At 43.5% G+C, this 27,343-nt stretch overlaps 1 protein-coding gene across 1 annotated transcript; it reads left to right on the top strand.

Annotated features, from left to right (window-relative positions):
* Positions 1-1,914: 1,914 nt before the first annotated feature.
* Positions 1,915-26,460, top strand: LOC121601020. Its single transcript, XM_041929816.1, has 2 exons — positions 1,915-1,974; positions 25,583-26,460. Exon 2 carries the CDS (start codon positions 25,640-25,642, stop codon positions 26,006-26,008), a length of 369 nt encoding a protein of 122 aa, XP_041785750.1. The 5' UTR covers positions 1,915-1,974; positions 25,583-25,639; the 3' UTR covers positions 26,009-26,460.
* Positions 26,461-27,343: the final 883 nt, after the last annotated feature.

Below are 27,343 nucleotides of genomic sequence, written 5' to 3'. Positions count from 1 at the left end.
CACGCGACAAAGCAAGATGATGAATGCGTGTGGATGAAGATTCACGAGGATAGCGATGGATGAGCCAATAAATTCACTGAAGTCAAAATCACACGTTATCCCGTGGTAGCGAGGATATCCGTATCGATAAAGCGATGAAGGTGCACAAGTGTAATTGTGGCAATGCGATACTGTCGTTGTTGGAAAGCGAGGGTACTGTACGCGCGTGATTGCGGCGGTACGTTGAAGTTTGTGTCGGTGAGACGAGGATGCTGCACACGCGTGATTGCGGCGAGGTGTATGTCGATGTATCGGTAAGGCGAAGATGCTGCACACGCGTGATTGCGGCGGTACAAGTGTCTCGTGTCGGATGGGAACTGATAATTACGCACGCGCGTGGTAGCGACGGTGCCACAGATGAGACGAATATTCTCCAATTCACGTTGAGTAGCAAATGTTAAGAGCAATAATTTTAATTTTAACTAATTCGGATAAATTCGGTTCGAAGGACCAATGTTTCGATAGCTCTTATTTCAATGAGTTCTTTATTGCTATTAAATTATTTCGTAGGATTCAATCTTTAATCTCTAAAGTTCATCTCTACACAGCCGAAGTTCATTTCTGCATAGCCGAAGTTCATTTCTCCACAGCCGAAGTTCATCTCTCCACAGTTTATTTTCGATCCTAGCAAATCTCCAAATTCCTGTTAAACAGTTTTCCCCAAGATTACGCGTAACAATATCGAAAAAACACTGATCGCGAGGGCGGTGGTCCTGCTTTTTACATCAAAAACCTAACCCAAAACACAAAAAATACTACTAACAAATCTATCCGAAACGACATACTTGTGAAACAAACACACATACCAATACACACACACACACACACACACACACACACACACACACACACACACACACACACACACACACACACACACAAACCACACATAAACCTGGCCCAACGGGTGCATGCTGCGTTGAAAAAACCAGGGTCCTATCTTTCTGTCCGATATTGTACCTGAGGTAGACGTCAAGCACATTCCGGACAACCGCTTAACACACTGGGGGCATACGTAAAAGCGTTTGCAATCGATTTGAGTCATATGGTACCCAGAGTATCTCCAGCAACTTCAAGCCAGAGCTACAAAGGTATGTAAACCACCAGTTAAGATAGAGATTGGGCGAGTCGTAATTCTAAAGGAAGATCATGTTCCACCGGGCCAATGGCCACTTGCAAAAATAGTAGCGCTTCACCCAGGCAAGGACAATATAGTGCAAGTTGTTTCATTAAAAACGCCGTATGGAAATACAATTACTCGCCCAGTCGTCAGGATAGCATTACTCCCTATAAATGAGTAGTATTAAAATAACATTGTTATTTCAAGGTAGCCGGGATGTTAACGCTAGGGTTAACACACAGCAGACTCAACATGCTGTGTGTAATAACAACACAACAGTCAGAGCGCGGTATGAGCATACGAGTTGTATAGATTTGATGTGTGCGCTGCAAGCTCACGAACAAGAGCGCGGACTTTTCACTGGGGAGAGGCCGCGTGTTTTTTTTTTTTTGACTGATGAACACAATAGATAGCGGCGAAAGGTTAAATCAAGTGAATAAATGAGAGTATAAAAAACAGAGTAAGACACACATTTAGTTACAGTTAATTTAAATAAAACCAGAAATTCTGAAATCAGTACCCTGCGCAATCAGTCGTTATCCGATACGCTATCGCACGGGACCGAGCGTATTTCGTGTTTTCGCGTATTGCGGGTATGGAAAAAGAATTTATACTACTGGTTGGAGGTAAAAAAAATATCTATGCATTGTTTTGCATTATTTTTTTTGTTCTAAACCAGGTATATTTTGCACAAATTCGATGGAACATGCTTTTTGACCATAAGTGGAATTCAAAAAGAGAATAACATACACAGTCTTTCTCCGAGTTACGTGAACAATGCGTTCCGGAGACATTCGCGTAACTTGGATTTTCGCGTAAGTCAAATATCACGTATTTCAGCCAAAATATACTTAATTAATAATGATTTTTGATTGCATTTAGTTTATTTATGTAATTTATCACTTTTTTAATGCAATTCGTGTAGAAAATTAGGTATTTCTGTCTTTTCAGTGATAAAAACCTTTAGAAAAAAATGCATTTTTTTTTTCATTTTACAATTAATGGAGATAATTGGGTAAGGACCGTGGCAACGCTTTTTCGCATTCGATTTTATCGGACGGCTTGTAAATTTTTTATTAATCTCAATTAATTAATCATATTAATCTCATCCGATAAAATCGCATCCGATCAGCGTTGTTACCGCCCTAAAAGTAAGGCTCAGCTCTCTACGTTACACAGGAGAAGCGTTACATGCCTTGGGATATTCCCAAGCAGCATTTTTATTATAGTTTTGTCATTCACGCGACCGAAGCTAATTTTTCGGCAAACGTAGAACAATAAATCGTTTCGGCAAAGAATTTGCACCGCGTTGGTTTTCATTTCGCAACAAATATTTTCAACTGCGATGTAAATAAAAAAAATTGTTTTAAGATTAACCAATATCTAGGAAATTAAATTCAAAAACGCAAGTAAAATATATAGTTTATGTGAAATATTCAAGGAAAAATCTAAAAAACCCTTGGAGCTTTAAATTGGAGTAACATTTCCAATAAGTAGAACATAATCAATGTGTAAAATATATTTAATAAAGTTAAATATATTATGTTTGTGGCCATTTTAAATCATAATTGCATTTAGTTGAAAAACACTCTTATTAGGACAATGATATAGCTTAATAAATACATTTACATTTTTTAGGTTAATAAATACATTTTCAAATTGATTATGATTTCAATATCATAATTTTACCAATAGGTGGTTTATTATAATGAATTATCAATGAATCTAAACCTTAAGAACGATTGCTGAACCCTCTGTGCAAAGCGACGGAAGAAATCATGGCGTTCGAAGAATTTTATCATGCCTTCTTTTTCTCTCCAACGGCTCTTTTCTTTTTTTTTTTTTGGTACGTAGAAAGGAAGCAGGTAAAATCTGAACCTGTTTCTCTCAGTGTTCTTTTCGATCCGGTTGTAGCGAGTGAGATTTCTTTTGAACGACGAACGACAAAGAAAAGAGGACTATGAAAGTTAAGTGAAATATGGCCACGATCGAACTCTCGATCGCGCTTTTATTATGTGCTAAATTTGGGACACGGACGAGGAGGTGAGGCTGGTTCTGGATCGGGCTGCGTACATCGTCTTCGTCAGCAAATTGGGTTGGTGGAGGTTCGACTCTCGGGCGGATCATCCGGAGGGGAAGCAATTCTGCCCTACCCCCGTTGGAATGACCTGTACCAGTACTTTTTCGCCCCACGTAGGTTGCCATTCGACTGTACCACGGTCGTACATAATTTTCCGCTTTTATTTGGAAAGTCTGAGATTTTCCGATGCAGTACTGTGCAATTTCCTGAAGTAAGCCCTCATTTCTAGTACGTATTCCGGATAGCTCGAACCCTCCGGGGAAGGCATATACAAAGAGCAAGGTCCACGTGCTTCTATACCGAACATAAGGTGGTAAGGGGTGAATTTAGTCGAACCATTAATGGTAGTGTTATATTGGAAGCAGAAATATGGTAGGAGCTTATCCCATTCCCTAGTGTTGCCTCCTACAAACTGACGTAGATACATTTTTAGTTCTCGATTGGCCCTCTCCACAAGATTTGCCTGGGAGTGGTAAGCGCTAGTATTTTTTTTTTAATCTTAAGTATCTTGCAGGTATCTCTCATTACTTGGCTCATAAAGTTAGTGCCCTGATCAGTAACTAACTCTACGGGTGTACTAACCAAACCAACAAATGAGCCCTTCCACAAAGGCTTTGGCAACAGTTGATGCTTCTTGGTTCTCTAATGGCACAACCGTAAGGAACCTAGTGAGGTCATCTTGGGCCACGAGAGCGTATCGATTGCCCCTTTCTGTATCGGGTAAAACAGCTATATCCATGAATAGTTTCTCTCCTGGTTCGGAGGCGGTGGTAGTTATTTTCATAGGCATCCGATTAACTTTACAAATTTAGTTTTTCTGGCACGAATCGCACCTACGGACGAAATCTTCTATATCTCTTCTCATATGTTTCCAATAATTGGCAGCTGCTATTCGTTTACGCATCCTCCGGGAGCCTACATGGCCACCCAGCAGCGTATCATGAAATTCTTTCAGAATGGTTTCTACTTCTTCCTGAGGCACTTCTAGCTTGTCTGCTGCTTTCTTTTTTACTCTTTGTTTTCTTTTAATTGCTTTTTCCTCCGTTTCTTCATTCGGAATATCTAGGTTTAATAAATCGTCCCAATGATTTTCATCTTGTGAACCGCTACTATCATCCGGCTTCCCTCCCTCCAGGATGTCTTGTTTCTTTTTTGCCTCTCTGGTATTCACTCCGATGTTCGTTGATTCATTTTCTGGTTTCCCTTCGTAGTCAAGTAGCCTTGATAAGAAATCGACTACCACGTTTTCTTTCCCTTTGTTATACCTAATTTCGCAGTCGATTCCCTGTAATCGTAACCTTAAACGCGTTAAGGTTGGCGAAGTCTCCTTCAATTTCTAAATCGAAATAAGTGGGCGGTGATCTGTATATACTATGAATCTTTTTCCAAAAATGTATGGTCGATAATGCTGAGTTGCCCACACAATGGCTAAAAGCTCTTTTTCAATTGCATGATATTTGCATTCTGCACCCTTCAAGATCCTACTCGCATATGCTAGCGGTCGGTCGGTTTTCTGGTTAGACAACACCGCTCCTATGGCATATCCGCTAGCATCTGTGGTGGTTACGAAGGTATCCTCATGGTCGGGTCTTGCCAGCATTGGTTCTTGCGTCAGAATGGTTTGTAATATACTAAAAGCTTCTGCACGTCGGGGTGTCATTCAAAAGGTGATTCTTTCTTGCTGAGCTCATCCAAAGGCTTTCTTATAGTTGCCAGATTTGTAATAAATTTTCCATAAAAATTTAGCATCCCAAGGAATGAGCGAACTTGCTTCACCGTTTTTGGGGGCTTAGCATTGGCGATCGTATCTACCTTGTCCTCCGCGGGTCTAATGCCCTGGTGATCTATTATATGCCCCAAATATTTAACCTCCTGCCGCAGAATTTGACATTTCGAGGGTTCAAGTTTGAGATTATGTTGACTTAGGGCAGATAACACTTTTCTCAAATTTTCATTATGCTCATCTTTCGTACTGCCATGGACCACTATGTCATCCAAATATACTAACACCTGGGATTGTGTAAAACACCGTATTCATCAATCTTTGAAAGGTCGAAGGACTAGGACTTTTCCCGAGAGTGTCCATAATTTCATCTGTCCGTGGAATCGGATAAATAAAAGGTTTTGTGATAGAATTCAACTCCTTGAAATCCACCACAATTCGATACCGCGGGTTGCCTGCCACATCCGGGGATTTTGGTATACAAAGTACCAGAGCGTTCCAGGGGCTAACGCTGGGTTTTATAATTCCCAGAGCAAGCATCTCGGCTATCTGATCTGCCAGATGAGGTTTGGTCACTTCGGGCAAACGGTACTGCCATTTATAAATCGGAAAATTTGAAGTGGTCTCAATTTCATGTTGCGTAAAAATTGTGTGAGTAAAGTCATCCTCTTTCACATAGAACACGTCGTTAAACTGTGCTATCATTGTTTTTAACGATGAATTGACCTGTTCTTTTTGTAAGTTTAGAGCATGACACAAAGCTTGTACTCTTTTTTTCCCACCAAAAGGGTTCCTTTTAGGTCTCGGGGGTCGCCATCCCATTGCTCCTCCGATTGGCTATATTTATTAGGGATATTTTCTCTCCACCCGTTTTCTTGAGGTACAGATGCAGATGAAACAAGTTTTGATGAACTAACAAACATGGGCCGGTCTGGTGGTACAGTCGTCAACTCGTACGACGTAACAACATGCCCGTCATGGGTTCAAGTCCCGAATAGACCGTGCCCCCATACGTAGGACTGACTATCCTGCTATGATAACAATAAGTCATTGAAAGCCAAGCTCACTTCACTAGTGGGTACTGGCAGGCCTTGACCGACATCGGTTGTTGTGCCAAAGAAGAAGAAGAAGAAGAACAAACATGGGAGACTGTGTGCCAATATATTTTCTTCTTGCGGAGCTTGCGCTATCCATCTGCGGTTCCGCTGACAGTGGAAATCTAATGCAATCGTTTGCCAGAAAGATCTGCACCTGGTGTTTTCATACCAAGTCCTTTCCAAATAATCCAAGAACAAATAAATCGTTAACGACATGACATTTTGAACAAAATTTTTCTCCCCCTACTAATAGATCAATCTAGCATGAGCCAATGGTTTGGACTAGTGATGGGTAAAACGGCTCCGAATCCGGAGCCGGCTCCGACCGGCTCCAGACAATTTCGGAGCCGGCTCCGCACCAACGGCTCTTGGGCCGGCTCCGCACCAACGGCTCCGGAGCCGGCTCCACACCCACGGCTCCGGGGCCGGCTCCGCAACAACGGCTCCGCTCCAACGGCGCCGGAGCCGGTTTTAACGCAAAGGACCAAAATAACTTTTTCAATGAAGTTTCAATCGAGGAAATCCGTAAATAGCGGAGTAGGTCATGTTTAAAAGAATTTATCAAAAAAACATCGATGACTTTTGAATATTGTTAAGAAAGGCGAGACCAACGAATTCTACACAATTTCATGCATGTCAATATTGCAATCACATCGTGTGGTGGTTTCCACACGTGCGAGAAGATATATTCCTTTTTTTATTACGCTATCATACAATGATGTCTCTATTAGTTGTTAGTTCGGCGCCGTTGGTGTGGAGCCGTTGATTCGTCGCCGGCTCCGGAACGGTGGGCCCGAAGCCGGCTCCGCAGCCGTTGGAACGGAGCCGTGAGTGCAGAGCCGTTAGTCCGGAGCCGGCTACGGAGCCGTTGGTGCGGAGCAGGCTCCGGAGCCGTTGGTGCGGAGCCGGCTCCGGAGCCGTCGGAGCAGAGCCGGCTCCTGAGCCGTCGGAGCAGAGCCGGCTCCGGAGCCGTCGGAGCAGAGCCGGTTCCGGAGCCGTCGGAGCGGAGCCGGCTCGGGGAAAAAGTCGGAGCCGTTAGTCCGGAGCAGTAAGTCCGGAGCCGGCTGCGGAGCCGTTAGTCCGGAGCGTAGTTAGAGTTTCCGATGGAAAGGTGCTAATGACGATGCTTGAGCAGCCTAAACTAGCGTCCACAAAAAAATGAGGAGATTTGTTTTCCGCTGACTTTTCACTGCTAGAGGGCTATTGGCCGCTGGAAGTTTTGTTGCACCCCCTCGCAACTCCCACTTGCTCATCAAGACTTATTTTGTATATTATAATTAAAGAAAACTCTCACCCAATGGCAAGGGCCACCTTCTGCATGGGTCTTTCTCAAAGTGGGCCGGGAGCCTGGAACACTCACGCACTTTCAGTTCAGAACAACACCACATGCACTTTCACTTCAATCACTTTTTCTATTATTTTAGTTCGTCTAATTAGCACTAATCCCACCGCTGTACCACCAATTGTAGCGGGCGATAATTCTTTTGAACGACGAACGACAAAGAAAAGAGGACTATGAAAGTTAAGTGAAATATGGCCACGATCGAACTCTCGATCGCGCTTTTATTATGTGCTAAATTTGGGACACGGACGATGGGGTGAGGCTGGATCGGGCTGCGTACATCGTCGTCGTCAGCAAATTGGGTTGGTGGAGGTTCGACGCACGGGCGGATCATCCGGAGGGGAAGGCATCGAGTGACCGAACGTTGGCAGGTTCTGATTCTGGTTGCGCCATGAGGTGTCCCTCACCCTGCCTTTCCTTACTTGAGATTCTGCCCGTGTTTTCGCCTTCTGCGGCCAGCTGATTGGGTGTTGTATTGTATGCGTTGATACTTATATGTGCATTGCGGTTGTGTATTGTTATTGGTGGGTGTTAGCATTTATTAATTTGTGTGTGAGCTTGAGACGCTGTTGGAGAAGCTGGATTGGGATTCGAAGTGTTATCGGTGTATTGATGGTTTATTTTATTTCATGCCGCTGCTGATGAGACCGTTCACTCTATCAAGCCGCGATCCCCCTCCTCGCCCGGCGCTTTGAATGAGGATGCGCTACAAAATAGCTCAACCAGCCTTTCTTCCGATAAGGTAGCCGTAATCGATCATGAGGGGAGGGTGTAGCGATCGGCTCTGCTGTTGGAGGTATTTAAAAGACAAACGATCGAAGCAAACGTGCATGTGATATGTAGCACATTTCTCTCCAATTCAGCTAGTGGAAGTAAGTGGAAACATCTTTTTGAATTGAATTCATACAAAAGAGGATTCTGGATTTGTTTATTACGGTGCGCGTATGGTGCTGCACCTGTCCGTCCAGAATCTGGTGGCTTGTTGGTTTGGTGTCGGTATCATGACGTCGATTCGTCGTCGACCGGCAATGCCTTCAAATGGGTTCGGATCGGTAGGTTCATGTTTTAGTCGATTGCATTCCGTTGATTTGTCGCGCCACAGCGGTAGCCCGGTAGCAACAAAGTCAAGTCGAACTCTTCTGCTGACAACCTGAATTGGAAAGTGTGTGGACTGTTATGCTAAGTTCTTCTTATTATTATTTTTATTATTGCTATTATCATTACGGCCTACGTGATCGTGCAGGCCTTTTCAGAACTTGAATACCATGTAGCCGGATAGTCAGCCCTTGCTACTGCGGACGGTTCATACGCGGTTAGAACCTACGACGGGCATGCTGTTAAGATGTACGGAATGATGGCGGTGCCGCGGGACCACTCCTATCCAGCGGGCAACTTGCATACTGCCACACTGCTCCTGCCCGATGCATACGCTGCAAGCAGGGCCAAGCATGCACCTTCACAATAAAAAAAAACACCATCATGAACCAGCGGCGGATGTAACGGTAGGCGGACTAGCCGGTCGCCGAAGATCTCTAGTCTATAGTTTACCGTATTTATTTGTTTATTTATTTATTTATTTATTTATTTATTTATTTATTTGAATCAAAGTTATCGGGCAGTATGCCTAAATAACTTAATGCTTACAGAGTACATGTTTAAAGTATGGCCCTAGAACTAACTTGAATATGCTGACACAGCTGACTAACGGATTGATTGAAATCTGCTGATAACCCTAATCTATTATAAACATCAATCATTTTGAGCAGTGGATCATAGGCGCCAAAACCAGTCGATCTAAAAGAACTTCTTAGTAGCTCTCTACTTCTAAGACCTTTAGAGGTAGTAGAAAAGCGAATGAAATTTAAAATTTCAGGTGCCTCAAAATCTCCAATTAATAATTTATACATAAAAGTTATGTTTACGTTTCATGTTTTTAAATGCCCATAGTTCCGAGCGAAATATTTCACTTGCGTTATTTGCAGATGCGTTTCACCGATAAACGAAACGATTGACAGGTGCTTTTTGTGAATATTGGTAGGGAATTAGATCGCGGGAATAAGCTGCCATAATGATATTCATCTTATAACCGACCACGAAGGAGAAACGGCTCTCGATAGCGCGCGTTATAATAAAGTTTTGTAAAATTGTGAAAGCGTGTTCTGCTTTTCATAAAAATATAACACAACGTAGGAATTTGCGTGATCATAAATTGGTGCCGTGACCAGGATTGCTGCGAAAATTTAATTACATAACTTTTGTGCCTGTTTGTCCGTTTATTTGGTGCTCCGTCCCTTCACAGTACCGTCTTTCTGTGAACATTTGTGACACTACTTTCTCCTTCGTGATTTGTGAACATTCTTTTCGGTTAAATCCTGATTCGCGTTTTTTGGTTTAAAGTGTTTGTGCGCCCGTGTTTTGTCCTGCTACGTCTGTACGTTTGCTGCGTAGCAATTGCGACAGTTTTTCGGCCACACCTTTTTTGGACACCATTTTCAAAAATCAGGACTAAGATTTTGTGCGTTATGTTTTCCGTGAGTTTTTGATTTATTCGTCGTGTAAATCGTCTTCTACGTTAGGATACGATTCTTTCAACATTTACACGTTCGTGTTGTAACCCCGTCTCGCGTTCCGCGTCTCGCGTCCGATATTTCCGTATTCTACACGTCGGTTTAAGTGTCGAGTGGTTTCGCGCGCAAAATCGTCATCTTAGTTCATCGTCCTCAGCGCATCAAAAATGGCCAACATGAAGCTCCTGCTTTCCCGCCGCTTAACCCTGGAAGAGAAATTGAACCGAGTATCTGTTTTCGTGTCGAACTACGTTCCTGCTAGAGACTGCTCCCAAGTACCGTTTCGGATTGCGGAACTTGAGAATCTGGCGGCCGAATTCGACAATGTTCAACAGCATATCGAAAACTTGGCAACATCAGAGTTACGTGGAGAAGAAGGCCAAGTTCGTGCTGTCATCGAAGAGAAGCTGTACGTCACGAGAGCATCGTTAAGTGCGCTTTTGTCGCACGCGTCCTCCGCTACTTCATCTGCCAGCAGCGTGGCAGTGTCGGGCGAAAAACTGCCTACCATTGCCTTACCGGAGTTTAGTGGAGACGACATGCATTGGGCTGCTTTTCGTGACACGTTCGAAGCGCTTATACACAACAATTCCGAAGTAATGGAAATTCAAAAATTCCATTATCATCGCGATGCATTAAAGGGTGAAGCTGCGAAGCTCATTGAATCGGTTCCATTATGCGCAGGAAATTATCAGAAAGCTTGGAAGTCTTTGGTAGATCGCTACGCTAATGACTATCTGCTAAAGAAGAGACACCTGCAGTCAATATTTTGTATGGCTCGTGTAACTAGGGAATCTAATGTGGCCCTGCATAAGCTCGTGGACGATTTTGATCGTCATGTAAAAATGCTGCAGCAACTCGGCAAGAAAACGGAGCATTGGAGCACCATGCTAGAGTATGTGCTGTGCACCAAGCTGCCAGAAGAGACCCTAAAAACGTGGGAAGATCATGCCTCCACATTAGAAACGCCTGACTACAATACTTTGATCGAGTTCCTGAAACGAAAAATGAGAATACTTGAGTGAATCTCCATGAACCATCAATCGAGCAGAGAGCCTACCTACCCACAGAAGAGACGAACGCCAACGCATCTTTCTTCTTGCTCGTCTTTTGCGAGTACTACGAGAAAATGCCCACACTGCCAACATGACCATCTGCTGGAAAACTGTTACAAGTTTATCCGTCTTCCGCTGTCTGAACGTATGCAGATAGTCCATACGAAGAGGGTATGTAACAATTGTTTAAAGGTAGGACATGTAGTACGTAGCTGCCCTGCGGTACATAATTGTAGACCTTGTGGAGAGAGGCATCATTCTTTGTTGCATCGCGGTTCGAATAGCGCACCCGAAAGCCGAACGAAATCTAGTATGGCGATGTCAGCCTCTCCCGGTCCTCACAAAGCCATAAATGAAACTGTCGTACACAGCCAAAATGCCGCTGGAGACATCGAGATAAATGAGCATGTTTTTCTTCTCACTGTGCGATTAGTTATTGTTGACGCATTTGGCCAGGAACATCCGGTTCGCGCTCTGCTGGATAGCGCGTCGCAGCCGAACTTAATGACCAAAAGGCTCGCATGTTTACTTCAACTACCACGAGAGAGAGCGAATGTAAAAATCAACGGTGCTGGCAGTTGTACATCTCATGCTCGAGAAGCGATCGTAGCTGAAGTGGTGTCGAAGAAGCAACCATTTAGTTGCACAAAGAAGTTTTTGTTGATGGACAAGTTAACTGCTAACCTTCCTGCTCAATACGTATCTATCGCTGATTGTAAAATACCAGAAGGAATCATGTTAGCAGATCCTCAATTCAATAAAGCGCAGCCAGTTGACTTGATCATAGGGGCTAAACACTATTACTCTTTGTTCCCCTCCTCTGCGCGTTTGCAGTTATCTGATCAGTTTCCGTGGCTGTTTGAGAGTGTATTTGGTTGGATCGTAGCTGGCTCAGCAACTGTGCAATTTCCTTCCCATTCTCTTATGTCACAAGTATCTGCAGCCGTGTGTATGTTGTCGCTGGAAGAAAGTATGGAGCGGTTTTGGAAGATCGAATCGATGCAAAATAAAGATGGATACTCTCCCGAAGAAAAGAGGTGTGAAGAGCTGTACCAGAAGACGACGGAGAGAAATGAAGAAGGTCGATATGTTGTACGCATGCCACGTCATCCTGACTTTGGACTGAGGCTTGGCGAATCTAAATCAGGTGCACAGCGCCGGTTTCACCTTCTGGAGAAAAGGTTTGAACGCGATTCAAAAGTGAAGGAGGAGTATCACGCGTTCATGAGAGAGTATCTGGATCTTGGGCACATGACTGCAGTACGTAAAGGAACACCGGAACCTACAGAATGTTATTATTTACCACACCACCCAGTGTTTAAAGAAACAAGTACCACGATCAAAATACGGGTAGTATTTGATGGCTCGGCGGAAACCACAAGTGGATTCTCTCTTAATGAATCTCTTTGCGTTGGCCCAGTGGTGCAAGATGATTTGCTGGATCAATTGTTGCGTTTTCGCACATACCGTGTAGCATTAGTTGGAGACATTGCCAAGATGTATAGGCAAGTGTTACTGCACCCTGATGATCGGGCTCTTGTACGCATTTTGTATAGATTCTCACCACAACACCCTTTGCAAGAATATGAGCTGAATATCGTAACGTATGGCCTGGCTCTTTCTTCGTTTCTTGCGACACGAACGTTATTGCAATTGGCAGAGGATGAAGGTGCTGGCTACGCTCTTGCTGGATCCGCGCTGAAGAAGAATTTTTATGTCGACGATTTTATCGGTGGAACGCAATCCATCGAAGCTGCCATCCAGTTGCGGAAAGAGTTGAGCGTTCTACTGAGCAAAGGAAGTTTCGAGCTGCGAAAATGGACGTCCAATCGTCAAGAGGTGCTTGAGGGTTTGGATGATTCTCAGATCGGTACAAAATGATCGTTGTGTTTCGCTACGCATGAGACGGTGAAAACCCTTGGCATCAACTGGCAGCCTCAAGAAGATGTGTTGCAATTTGATTGCATGATACAACCAGACAGTGCAGTCGCAACAAAACGGTCAGTACTTTCCACTATAGCTAAAATGTATGACCCTTTAGGAATGATGGCTCCAATTATCATTCGCGCCAAAATCATCATGCTGGAGATGTGGGTTTCTTCGTGCGATTGGGACGATCCTTTGCCTGATTGTATTGTTGCTAAATGGAAGCAGTTTCAACGCGAGGTATCTTCTTTGACCAATTGTAGCATGGATCGCTATGTGTTGCTTCCTAATGTAACCAAAATGGAACCAACCTCAAGCACACGTTTGCTGATGCGTCCATCGCTGCGTACGGAGCATGTACTTATGTGCGATCGGAGGAAGCTGGAGTTGTTCGTGTTGTGCTACTGGCATCGAAGAGCAAAGTAGCGCCACTGAAGCGGTTATCCATCGCTCGACTTGAGCTGTGTGCCTGCGTCCTTGCTGCGCACTTACATAACCGCATTAAGCGTGCTATCGACATGAGGATAGATGGATCGTGGTTTTGGACCGATTCGTCAATTTGTCTGAATTGGTTCAAGCTGCCACCGAATACATGGAAGACCAATAGACCAATACATGCCAATAGAGTTTCCGAGATACAGCATTTTACCGCCGGATGCAAATGGAAACACGTTGCTGGAATTGAGAACCCAGCTGATTTATTATCTCGTGGTATGTCAGTTGCTGATTTTAACGAGAGTCGATTGTGGAAACATGGGCCTTCAATGTCAATGTTTTAGTCCGTCTTGCGCAGCGTGAAGTATTCGCCGAAGAATTACGGGATCTAAAAGAACGAAAGCAAGTGAGAAAACGTTCGGTTTTAAATCGACTTACCCCGTTCCTTGACGAAAAGGAAATCATCCGAGTAGGCGGTAGGCTAAACTTTGCGCAACTGCCCTTCCAAACCAGGCATCCTGCGGTTCTCCCAAAACATCACCCGTTGGCTCGTTTGATTGCTGAACATGAGTATCGTGTATTGCTGCATGCTGGAGGTCGTGTATTACTTTCACACATCCGTGAGGAGTTTTGGTCGATGAATGGACGAATGCTTGTCAAAAGCGTTGTGAGAAGCTGTTATCGATGCAATCGTTACCAACCTGCACTTGTGGAGCAGCAATCTGGTCAGCTGCCATCCGGAAGAGTGCAGCCGAGTCGACCATTTGCAGTTACTGGGGTTGATTATGCTGGACCGTTCTACTTGAAACCAGTACATCGTCGTGCCGCATCGTTGAAGGCGTACCTGTGCGTGTTTGTCTGCTTTGCTACAAAGGCAGTCCATTTGGAACTTGTTGGTGATTTGTCCACGCAAGGGTTTTTAGCTGCCCTAAGAAGATTCTGTGCAAGGAGAGGCTTACCAGAGCATTTGCACTCAGACAACGGGAAGAACTTTGAAGGAGCTAGGAACGAATTGAAGGAGTTATTCGAGCGGCTGTCCAATGAGGCCGAGATGGGCGCCATCGCAAAATCATGTGCTGAGCAAGGTATCCGATGGCACATGATACCACCCCGAGCACCACACTTTGGCGGTCTCTGGGAGGCTGCCGTGAAGACAGCAAAACGTCATCTGTTTCGTCACCTTGGGAGCACACGCCTTTCCTTCGAGGGCTACTACACGGTGTTGCATCAGATCGAGCTGATGCTATGAATTCTCGTCCTCTATTGCCGGTATCTGATGATCCTAATGATTTAGCTGCACTAACCCCGTCTCATTTTTTAATAGGCACGTCCATGGTTGCCTTGCCAGATCCCGATTTCCAACACGTACCTATGAACACTTACGAGCACCTGCAGAAGCTTCAACTACTAGTGCTGAAGTTTTGGAAGCACTGGCAGAAGGAGTATCTCCAGGAAATGCAGAAGGTCCCGCGATCGAACGCACGAGCTGATGACATCCAGCCTGGAAGGATGGTGATTGTGGTCGACGAGCTACTCCCTACCACACGTTGGCCGTTAGCGCGTATAACTGATACTCACCCCGGACTGGACGGACTTGTACGAGTTGTAACGTTGCGTACCGCCAAGGGAACGATTAAGCGTCCGATTACGAAAATTTGCGTTTTACCCACTAGTAATCACACAGTTTAGAGAACGTTGAGTGGAAAGCACATGTTTATTAGAAGCGGAGCCGCCTTGACAGGTGAAAGTTTGTTATTGTTTTGCTGTTGATGTCCCATCAAGGCGGGGAGTATGTTTACGTTTCATGTTTTTAAATGCCCATAGTTCCGAGCGAAATATTTCACTTGCGTTATTTGTATATGCGTTTCACCGATAAACGAAACGATTGACAGGTGCTGTTTTTGTGTGTATTGGTAGGGAATTAGATCGCGGGAATAAGCTGCCATAATGATATTCATCTTGTAACCGACCACGAAGGAGAAACGGCTCTCGACAGCGCGCGTTATAATAAAGTTTTGTAAAATTGTGAAAGCGTGTTCTGCTTTTCATAAAAATATAACACAACGTAGGTATTTGCGCGATCAAGTTATCTGAGCAGTAGTTCTCCTATGCTGTAAAGTCTCTAAGTCAAATAATAAACACCGAACATTATACGAAGGACGTAAAATTTGGTTTGACCAGGGAAGACGATGAAACATAACACGTGTGATTTTTTCTGATTTTTTTTTCAATTTTATCTATGTATGTGATCTGATGGAGACACCAAACTACACTGGCAAATTCCAGGATGGGACGGACTAAAGAACAATATAATGTTTTTAAACTGAAAGGATCTTTAAAGTTGGCTGAGACACGTAAGACACATCCTAACAGTTTAAGAGCTTTAGTGACGATAGTTTGATAATGGCTAGATAAACTAAGCTTACTGTTTAAAATAAGTCCCGAACCTGAGAAAAATGTGGAACGCTGTCTTCATTGATTTTGTAGTTATAAATAATAGGATTTTTTTTTCTTTGAGAATGTTATACAACTACATTTGCTAACATTAAGTAACATTTCATTATTAAAACACCATGCAGAAAAATAGTTTAACGAGTCTTGTAACATTTCACAGTCGTCAGAATATTTAACAGGTAGGAACATTTTTAGATCGTATAATACATATAATACCATACCATCCCGAACACTTAGGTCTAAAGACACTCTACGGCTCGCTCAACCCCGTTCCAGTGCTGGTCGGTCTGACCCTATGTTCCGCATGTCGGCTGTCTTCAACACTGTCTCGGATTGCTTCGACTTCGACATCTCAACTCAGTGCTTCAAGGAACATCTCCGGCTTTTGCCGTGGCCGCAGTGAATTGCGATCCAAATCTTGTTTTTGCTATGTATTTGTTTTTTTTTATTGAACTGTTACATCTTAATTAGGCCATACGGCCCGTTGAAGATTAATTTAATAATAATAATAACAATTTAAAATGAGGAATAGCAAACACGACATCGTTAATAAATATAATAAATAGTAAAGGTCCTAATATACTCCCTTGGGGAACACCAGATACATTATGGAATGTGGCAGATAAACTAGTTCCTATCTTAACGTTAATGCAACGATCAGTTAAATAACTTCTTAACCACTCAACAACATTTGTGTGAACACCATACTTTGATAATTTAGATAGCAATAGAAAGTGGTTGACCTTGTCAAAAACAGCGCAGAAGTCAGTATAAATGACGTCAACCTTTAAGCCCTTGTCAATATAGGAGTGGCAAAAGTTAAGTAAGTATATTAGATTGGTCTCAATCGATCGTTTCGGCATAAAGCCATGTTGAACATTAGAAATTAATGGTGAAAAGGCTTGGAGCATATGACGAGACATCATCTTTTCAAACAGTTTACTGCACGCACATAACATTGAAATTCCTCTATAATTGCACACATTAGTTTTGTCAAATTTTTTATAAACAGGAAACATCCATGATGATTTCCAAAGACGCGAGAAGCATTTCGATTGCAAGGATTCGTTGAATAGTTTAGTCAGTATGGGAATGAGAGCAGCCTTGCAGTTAATGAGAATTGCGCTGGGAATATTGTCAGGCCCAGGTGCGTAGGAAGGCTTCAACAACGAAATAGCAGATTCCACCTCATCATCGTTGATTAGTGGTGTGCATAAATTAACCTCATCATCTATGAAGGATAAAGCCGATGTTGAGTTAGACGGTACCGAGGAATTGTTGGTGTACACAGAAGAGAAAGATGAGGCAAATGCATTGCAAAACTCTTCATCTCCGGTAATGGTGTTACAAGCGGACAGAGTATTAGCGACAAGGACCCCGGAAAAATGGTCGTTGAGGCACCGTGGCTGGAGAAACATTTGCACCCTCCATCCACCCTCTTCCTCCATGCCGGCAAAAAAAATTTTTTAGGGGTCCCATGAATGCCCCCTCCCACCCCTCCACGCCGGCAATGTAAGTATAGTGTGCCAATACCCCGTCCTCGCGGTCATCAGCTAACATTTACAGGGGCATCAACTCGTCTTTCCGCCTAAGGCCCCCGATCCCCCTAATCCGCCACTGTCATGAACACCTTCCTTTCTTTGACCGATCGATCATAACATTCCGGATAAAAACACATTTGGTGAACGTGCTGCACAAACACGCACACTCACACCCTTGCGCAGACGGCTCAGCATATCTGTGTAATCTACACCATACGAAAGCAAAAAAGCTTACTGTAACAAAGTTATGCTTAATGCTTAACTCGTTGAGTTCGATGGCAGGCCCCAGGGACTGCCAGTGAACTTTCCAGTATATCGGTTTCACAATCAGCTTGCGTTCTAGATGCCGGCGGAACTGAATGTTGATGAAAATCAGTTTCGGACTGAACGTGTTAATGCGAATAAGGGTTCTGCGCGTTGCACAGCAAACCCCCCAGCGTGAGCTAACGATTCCTTAGTCATTTTTACATTGCAGCAATTGAACTTATTGCGCTATTTTGGTTTGATTGGTGAGCATACAACTTCATCGCCGCAATGTTTGTTAACGGCTTTTTTAAGCGCCATAACAGCTCGCGAACATTGACCACATGCGAGAAAGAGATAGCGCTATGGAGGGAAAAAGCATGGACGACGGCTGACAGCGATTGGCCGTCTGACGCACCAACACATCCAAACCTTCCGCAGCGCGCTCAGGCTAGGGGTATAAGTCGGAGCCAGGGACGGGTAGCTCGACGAGCTGCTTGACAAATTCGCCGTTGGAGAGAAAAAGAAGGCATGATAAAATTCTCCGAACGCTTTGATTTCTTCCGCCGCTTTGCATAGCGGGTTATAATTACTGCTATAAGTATATCTTTAAGTCACTATATAAGATGTCGTAAATCGGTTCTGATATGAGTCTGTTATCATGATTTGGCTATTTGGGTAACGATATACCATGCACCAAGGCGCTCTATTGTTCACTTATCCGGTCGTTGATGGAGTATGTAAATATTGTATGGTGGCCAACTGCAGCGCGTCCGTTATCACGATTTGAATCAATCCAGCGCAAAATTACACGTTTTGTACTTCGCTCATGGAACCAAAGGCTAGATTACCGGACTATATGTTTGGTACTCGGGTTACCCACCCTAAGAGAGCGAATACGAAAAGCCAGGTTGTCGTTCATCATGGAACTTCTCGACGGTCGTATTGACTCTCCGTCACTACTGGCTGCCATCAACCTGTATGTTCCTGCCAAGCCGCTCCGGACTCGGGCAATGTTGGCCCTCGACGACCGTAGAACTCAATTTGGCTCCTCTGACCCGCTCCTTCTCATGTGCCATGCTTTCAACGCCGTCAGCGATGCTTTTGAGCCGAGGATTTTACCAACTGAGTTAAATGATCGTGTTTCTGTATTAAATTCTGTTCCATAGTGCACATATTTATGTTGTATGTTATTGTAATCCATTGTTAAACATTCACTGTAAAACATTGCTAGAATGATTCGAGAGAGCATTACTGTCCTTCGATAAACAAATAAACAAACATAACCATAAATTAACAAAATTTATAATTTTATGGTGTTTAGGATTAAGCTTTGCTCGCAGATCTTTCCTGTTTACATCACATTTCTGGCATCATTGAATCCATTCGTAGCGGCGACTTACGTCCTGATACTCATTTTCACTTAATATTCTGAAGCGCTGTGTCTATAAAATTTTGAAAATTGTAATTAATTAAAAATTTAACAGTTTCCAGATACGACAAAAAGTTACAAACCTATTTTCATAAGTATGTATCATATTAGTAAAGTTTCATAAACAATGATCAAGTCTGTTCGGACGAATTTGAACGCTAACATAGTAAGACGAGAATTTTGTATTCGTGGATTTATTTATATATGAGTAAATACGAGTCTATATAAGTGAATTGTATGCTAACGATCAACTCAATATATTCCTTCTCTTATTCATGCGCCAGTGCGCAATGCTATAGAACCGCGAAGCAAAAAATAAAAAATGTTAGTGAAAGAAAAGCTAACTAAAATAAATTTTACAAGTCGTATATAACATATTTTTTAAATACAATTGAGGAAACTTAATCTATTATAATGTCGTCTTCGGCTTCTTTGTCATCGTCACAATTAAATTTAAACATTTCTGTCATATCTAAACTCATGGATGACGGCGATATTGACTGTGAAGCTTGATCGAGAGTGTTCTGGGATGATGAGACTGTTGACGCATGTTTTACAAGGTGTCGCCACTTCATTCGACGATTTTGAAACCACACTTTTACCTTTAAAAAATATCAATTACAAAATAAGCATATACAGTACTTCATTTGATTAAGGTTTAGTATTTAGATTTAGTATTAGTATTAAGATTTAGATTTAGTACTACAGTATTTACACCAAGCATTAATACGTACGATACAAAGGGCCCATTTGCATAGATAATGAACGAATTTAAAAGAATCACCATTTACAATAACAATCACAAACCAACACAAGCGCCAATTATGCACCAAATCATCACCAATGGTCCTCCGGTATTTTATCGTCCACGTTGATTGTGTCCAGATAAGTTTCTCGAAGCAAAGGCTGAGTTTATGTTCCTCGTCTAGCAAGGAATATGTCAACCATTCAAAAGTAGCTGGGCCAGTCTTTTACACATGTTAAAAAATCCGATGGACGGTGGAGGCTTTGCGGTGATTATAGAAGCTTGAACGCTATCACGGTTCTTCACCGTTATCCTGTCCCACATATACAAGGCTTTTCTACTATACATTTTAATAAAAAAATCTTTTCCTGTATCGGCTTACAGAGTGCCTGTTGACGCAACAACTATAACTGTCACTTATGGTGACGACGCGATCGTTCGAGGATCGACAAGGAGCGTCCGTACTTCGGCTAGCGGCCGCTAGAGGTCTCGGTCTGGACGATAAACGTTCGGACTGAACGAAAGGAATCGACCGAACGTTTGACGGATAGCCGGTGACCGCATGGACTGCGAAAGAGGGCTTTCTTTTTGATCCCGGACTTGCGTGGAAGCGGACGAATTTTTAGTTTTTTCACTCTCTCGGTTACTGAAATTTTGTGCTGTTAAAGGCATAATAAAATCATCCCGAATTACTTAAAAAAGCCATTTTTTTGGTTAATTATTTATCTGCAGGCCGGGCGTTGTGCTAACGCGCAACATTCTAAAAATTCTGCTAAAATTTTATATAAAAAATCAGTCTTATAACTCTTCTAAAATATCTCTCACACGAGCTGTGCAAATTCGGCTGGTTCTCTACTTGCTCAATTATACCACGCGGTAAGCGCAGAGAACAAAGGACTGTTCGGTAAGGTACACGCACATACAAATACACAGCCAACGCATCCGAATCGTGTAGTGTAAAAATGCAAGAGGAAAGTGCAGTGACCGCGGACTTTACGTGTGCGGTGTGTGATGAGGTGGATTCGGTAGATTCGTTATTGCAGTGCGATTTTTGCGATAAATGGTACCATTACGAGTGTGCGCACGTGGATAAAACGGTGGAGACGAGGGCATGGCGGTGCGCGGAATGCAAAGTGAAGACCAAACTAGCGAACGGCAAGAAGGACGACGAGATAGCGCGCTTGAAGAGATAGATGGAGGCTCTTAAAGCCACGACGGAGAAAGCGTTAGCTTTGATACGGGAGAAGGATGCGGAAGTAGCTCGGCTCAGTAAGAGCCGCGAGCGAACCTCGTTTTCGCCCGGGGAATCGCTTCCTTGCTCAACGGCTAAACGGATTTCGGTCAACGAAGAAGGTGACCTGAGGCAAAGCCAAATAGCAGCCCGTCAAGCAGTGCGCTATGAACTCCCTTCATTCAATGGGAATCCCGAGGAATGGCCGATATTTCTGTCTACTTTTCGAAGATCGTCTCGTACGTTTGGGTTTACCGAAGATGAAAATATCCTTCGATTGAAAGGAGCGTTACGGGGAAAAGCGCTAAGAACGGTGCAATGCCGTCTCCGGCACGCTGACAATCTGCAGGAAATATTGAGCGCGCTTGAAAAATCGTACGGGAGACCGGATGTGTTAGTGAATACGTTGCTCGAACAAATCCGCGAATCACCGCCGATTAAGTCCGAGCGGCTCGATAGTTTTATTGAATACGGCGATTTAGTTGCTGAAATATGTTCTACTATAAAGGCAAGCGGAACTTCTGACAGGTTGTACGATGCAGCGCGGCTTCAAGAGCTGGTGGACCGTATGCCGGCATATCTGCGCTGGAGCTGGGGCATGCATGGTCAGGAGCTGAAAAGTTTGACGATGAGCGAGTTCGGTGCCTGGATTCAGAAAGCGACGGATGGAGCAATGGCGGTAACTCCTCTGCAGCTGAAGAAGAAGACGACAACGCGACAAGTGCATGTGCAACACGTGGAGACGCATCAGCCCCAGCCCAATAGGCATCGAGAGTGTGCGTTGTGTAACAGTGATACGTGCGGTACGATCGCGGAGTGTCGGGTGTTTAACCGGTTGAGCGTTGCTGACAGGTGGGACAAGGTGCGCACCTTGAAGTTGTGCAAAAGATGTTTGGGCAAGCACTACGGCCCGTGCTCGAAGCGTGACGACTGTGGTGTCCAAGGATACGTCGCTAAGCATCATCGGAAGTTGCATCCTGTCACCAGCGAGGAACGCGTGGAGCTAAATCATCATGGAACGCGCTCCGATGGTACATTGCTGCGTTACGTGCCGGTAAAGCTGCACGGTGAGAGTGGTCCAATTTACACGCATGCGCTGTTAGACGAGGGGTCGACGGTGACGTTGATGGAGCAGGAGCTCGCCAGGCAACTTGGGGTTAGCGGCATTCTTGAGGATTTGCATTAATGCATTCGTTAAGGAACAACTAGGGACTGATGACGTCATTATCATCAAGCTGACACCGAAAGATCGTAATACTGGCACACTAACATTTGTATCCTTCAAAGTTGGGATGTCGTCAGCACTTAGGGACAAAGCACTCTCTCCGTCCACTTGGCCATGCAATATGACCTACAGGGAATTTATTGATAATCGCAAACAACAAATACCAACATCGGTTTTACGCGTGAAACCTGTCATAACCAGTACCAACAATCATACACTAATAGCATCACCGCTGGCCACTGCTCACACATCCAATTTATAACCCACACATACGATCCTTCGACATCAATAACTACAACAACTGAGAGAACTCCAACAGGATATGTCAATCGCAATAATCGCTCGCCGAAACGCAACACTCTCACGATCTACTATCAAAATGTGCGTGGCGTTCGTACGAAACTGGACGAGTTACTTCTCGTGCTCAACGATCACATCTATGACGTCATTGTTTTTACCGAAACGTGGCTAAACGAACAAATACCGTCTTCGCTCTTCTCGGGTAACAAATACAACATTTACCGTTGCGATCGCTCTCCTAATAACAGCGCATACTCTCGTGGTGGTGGTGTACTAATTGCATGTGCAACGGATCTGATCACCGAATTGATTTCATCTCCAGCCAACATTGAGATGGTTTGGGTAAAGATTAGGATGCAGAGAGTATCTCTATTTATAGGCGGCATTTATATCCCGCCAGGTATGATAGCAAATAACGCATTGTTAAATAGCCTTAGCGATAGTATTGATGCGGTTCAACACCGCCTAAAAAGAAACGATTCAATGTTATTGTTAGGTGATTTCAATATGCCTTCTATTGTTTGGACGCCCATTGAAAACTATTATGTTTCAAGTAATGCACACTCATCAAGCAACGCTCAACATATTGTATTTTGCGACATAATAACAGAGTGTAGTCTCCGTCAAATCTCAGGGATCAAAAACAGTCTGGGACGTCAATTAGATCTAATTTTTGTTAATGAGAGCGCAGTTGATATAAACTCTCAGGTGCTATCGGCTGTAGCACCTTTACTTAGACCAGATGATTATCATCCAGCTTTAGAATTCTCTCTCTCTGCAAATATTCAAAAGGCTCCGCGCTCAGTATCGTCAAATATTCGTAGATATAACTTTAAAAAAATGGATTACTCTAAACTTTCAGCTATGCTTTCGAATATTAACTGGTCGTTCTTAGATACAGATATTTCAATAAATGATGCGGTTACTGCTTTTAATGCTAATATTATCTCGGCTTTCCCCTCCTGCTGTCCTACCTATAAACCTAACAACTCCCCTCCCTAGTCTGACTCTACACTCCGCTCCCTCAAAAGAGATCGCAATCGCACACTACGTAATTATCAAGACATGCGAGATCCTCATCATAAGCGCATATTCAAATACGCCTCTAATGCATATCGCATATATAACAGGGCTTGCTTTAGATCTTACGTCCACCGAGTGCAAGCACAGTTTAAAATTCATCCTAAAGCCTTTTGGGGATATGCTGATAAACGTCGTAAATCTAATGATATCCCTTCTCATCTGAATCTTGGCAATCTCTCTGCATCCGGTACTGACGGCTGCTGCAACCTTCTAGCTGAACATTTTTCAAGTGTGTATGCTGAATCAATCAAAACCAAAGCATCAATCTCTAATAGCACTCATAACACTCCCACCGATGTAATCAATGACAGTAATCTAAACTTACACCTTAGCACAGTTTTACAAGCAATAAAAAATCTGAAACAGTCATATAATCCCGGTCCAGATGGCATTCCAGCAGCAGTATATAAGAAATGCAATACTGTGCTCGGTTCTCTCCTATTAAAACTGTACCGTATATCCATTAAATCATGTTCATTCCCGGACACATGGAAATTAGCTCATATTACTCCTATCCCTAAGAAAGGTAATCGTGCAAACGCTACCAATTATCGTGGAATCAGCATCCTCTGTGCAAGCTCCAAAATATTTGAATCTATAGTCCACTCACATATCCTCTTTATTGCAAGAAACTGCATTATACCTCAGCAACACGGTTTCTTTCCTAAACGTTCTACCTTGACAAACCTTATTTCCTTGACTTCCGTTATCACCTCTAGTTTAGACAGCGGTTCTCAGGTTGATATCATTTATACTGACTTTAAAGCAGCCTTTGACCGTATTCCCCACCCTATCCTTCTTGCGAAGCTATCCAAAATGGGTTTCATTGACTCACACATTCGTTGGCTTGATTCGTTTCTCAGCAATCGCTCTTTTCGTGTTAAACTAAACTCCTGTTTTTCCAAATCCTTTTCATCCAAATCGGGAGTGCCTCAAGGTAGCGTGTTGAGTCCTTTATTGTTCGTTTTATTTATTAACGATGTTAACTCAGTCATTCCACACGATTGTTTTCTTTGTTATGCAGATGACCTAAAGATTTTTAAATCTATATCGTCTGTTGGTGACTGCGTATCGCTCCAAAACATCCTCAACCGATTTGCATCATGGTGCTCATCGAACCAGCTAGTTCTATGCCCCGAAAAATGTCATGTCATGTCCTTCAGTCGTTCACGTTGTCCCGTTACGACTGCTTATAACTTCGAGGGTATAGCAATAAATCGTGTACTCTCGGTAAAAGATCTTGGTGTAACTTTCGATAGCAGGTTATCATTCCTCGATCACATTGACGTTACCGTTAATAAGGCTCGTAAAACAATCGGTATGATAAAACGTTTTTCAATCCGCATAACCGACCCTCTGTGCTTAAAAGCGTTATATTGTTCGTTAGTAAGACCGATTTTGGAATACTGTGTTGTTGTTTGGTGTCCCACCTCATTTACATCGATTGACCGCATAGAAAGAGTGCAGAGATCATTTACTCGGTATATTGTCAGCAAAATGTCCGGCTTCACGTCAGATACCCTACCGGACTATGAGCAAAGATGCCAGCTGTTGGGTCTGGACTCATTGGAGAAACGCCGTCACATTTCCCAAATAATGTTTGTTGCCTCGCTCATATCTAATGCTGTGGATTCACATATCATTCTTTCATCCCTGCATTTCTATGTTCCAATTCGTTCCTTACGCCCTCGTGCTCCTTTATTTGTTCCAAATCGACGCACTTCAGTTGGTTTAAATGAACCTTTATTACGTGCTGTGAGATTGTTTAATTCCTGCGCACACATGTTTGACCATCACCTCTTCTTACCATCCCTCCGATCCATCCTCCGAGCAAATATTTAATAAGTTTAGTTAATAGGTATGTTGTTAAGAATTCAATTTCAGACAGCAGTTATGTAAATAAATAAATAAATAAATAACGCTAACGACACATCCATTTTGCAGCCGGAGTCTAGCTTCCACGTATGCGATTGCCAAGGAGAGACCTCACGGGCAGATCGTATGATGGCAGCGTACTTCGAAGTGGAAGGTTATGGTCCTGCTAAGGAGCCTTTGTTGTCGAAGGAGGATCAACGTGCGATGTCGATTCTGCAAAACAACACAAAACACGTCGACGGGCGGTACACCACGGGCTTACTCTGGCGGAGCGACAACGTTTTCATGCCAGAAAACCGTCAAATGGCTCTATCTAGGATGGAGTGTCTGGAGCGTAAGATGAGCCGAGATACGAGCCTTGCGGAGAAAATTAACGCGATACTAGAGGACTACTTGGAAAAGGGCTATGCTAGACCGATAAGAGAGGATGAGCTGATGACATGCTTACAAGTGTGGAAACGGAACCAGAAGCGATTGAGCTGGCGTATCAGGTGAGCTTAATTCACAATAATGCTGAATTTTCTCTCTACAATTGAAGAAGTAGAAGAAGTGGATCAAAACCTACCTCCCCACCCTGGTCAGAAGGACGAAATGGTTCGAGCCGTGCAAGCCTATCGAGACCGGAAATGTTGTCCTAATCGTGGACGAAAACAGCCCGCGAAACTTTTGGCCGAGAGGAAGGGTGGAACGCGTAGTCCCATCCAAAGACGGAGTCATTCATCGGGTCGTCATCAAAACAGCGAAAGGAACGATGCTGGAGAGGCCAGTGGTGAAGCTGGTATCGCTGAACGTCGCGCCGAGGGTTATCGTTTGACGACGTCGAAACGCCTGGTGGACTGTCACTTATGGTGACGACGCGATCGTTCGAGGATCGACAAGGAGCGTCCGTACTTCAGCTAGCGGCCGCTAGAGGTCTCGGTCTGGACGATAAACGTTCGGACTGAACGAAAGGAATCGACCGAGCGTTTGACGGATAGCCGGTGACCGCATGGACTGCGAAAGAGGGCTTTCTTTTTGATCCCGGACTTGCGTGGAAGCGGACGAAGTTTTAGTTTTTTCACTCTCTCGGTTACTAAAATTTTGTGCTGTTAAAGGCATATAAAATCATCCCGAATTACATAAAAAAGCCGTTTTTTTGGTTAATTATTTATCTGCAGGCCGGGCGTTGTGCTAACGCGCAACAATAACGGTCAACTCAAACCGTCGTTATAAATGCGCAAGCAAATTCCAACTCACTACAGTTTATCAAGATAACTGCCATGAAGGCTGCGGAAGTCAACAACAGAAAAAACATATCAAATAAAAGAGGAGAGTGACATACGTTGTAAATGGATCGAGTTGTGTTTTTTTTGCCAACAAGCAAAACCGCAGAAATATCACCAGATTTAATATCTCAAATCATTGAATAATTGCAATCTCAATCATTTTTGGTCCTTTGAACCGGATCTGCGGACTATTCCATCGATCTATTTTAATTTAACCACGCATCACCATTTATCTTTTCAAGAATGCCACCGAAGAAAGCGATGCCATCCAAAGTGGACATGATGCGCGTCACCTCGCATATACATAACCTAGAAAGCTTCGTCCAATCGTACACCAGCGAACATGCCTCCCAATGTGAATCCCGGTTAGAAACCCTAGAAAAGTTCTGGATAGCATTTGATAGCATGCAAACAGTTCTAGAGGATGGGGAAGAAGATGAACAACAACTTACACGCCTGTTTAAAGAACGGAATGAAATGTACGATCGTTACTGCTTCATTAAGGGCCATCTAACATCATGCAAAATTGTAATGAACAGCACAATAATTGAAAATGATTTGAACG

The sequence above is a fragment of the Anopheles merus genome, unplaced genomic scaffold (genome assembly GCF_017562075.2).
Source record: "Anopheles merus strain MAF unplaced genomic scaffold, AmerM5.1 LNR4000018, whole genome shotgun sequence".
Lineage (NCBI taxonomy): Eukaryota > Metazoa > Arthropoda > Insecta > Diptera > Culicidae > Anopheles > Anopheles merus.
Note: the sequence above shows the minus strand (reverse complement) of the source record. Positions and strands in the feature narration are given on the sequence as shown.

Excerpts from the sequence above, each read along its gene's own strand:
- LOC121601020 (XM_041929816.1), top strand. The coding sequence starts at position 25,640 with ATGATGGCAGCGTACTTCGAAGTGGAAGGTTATGGTCCTGCTAAGGAG.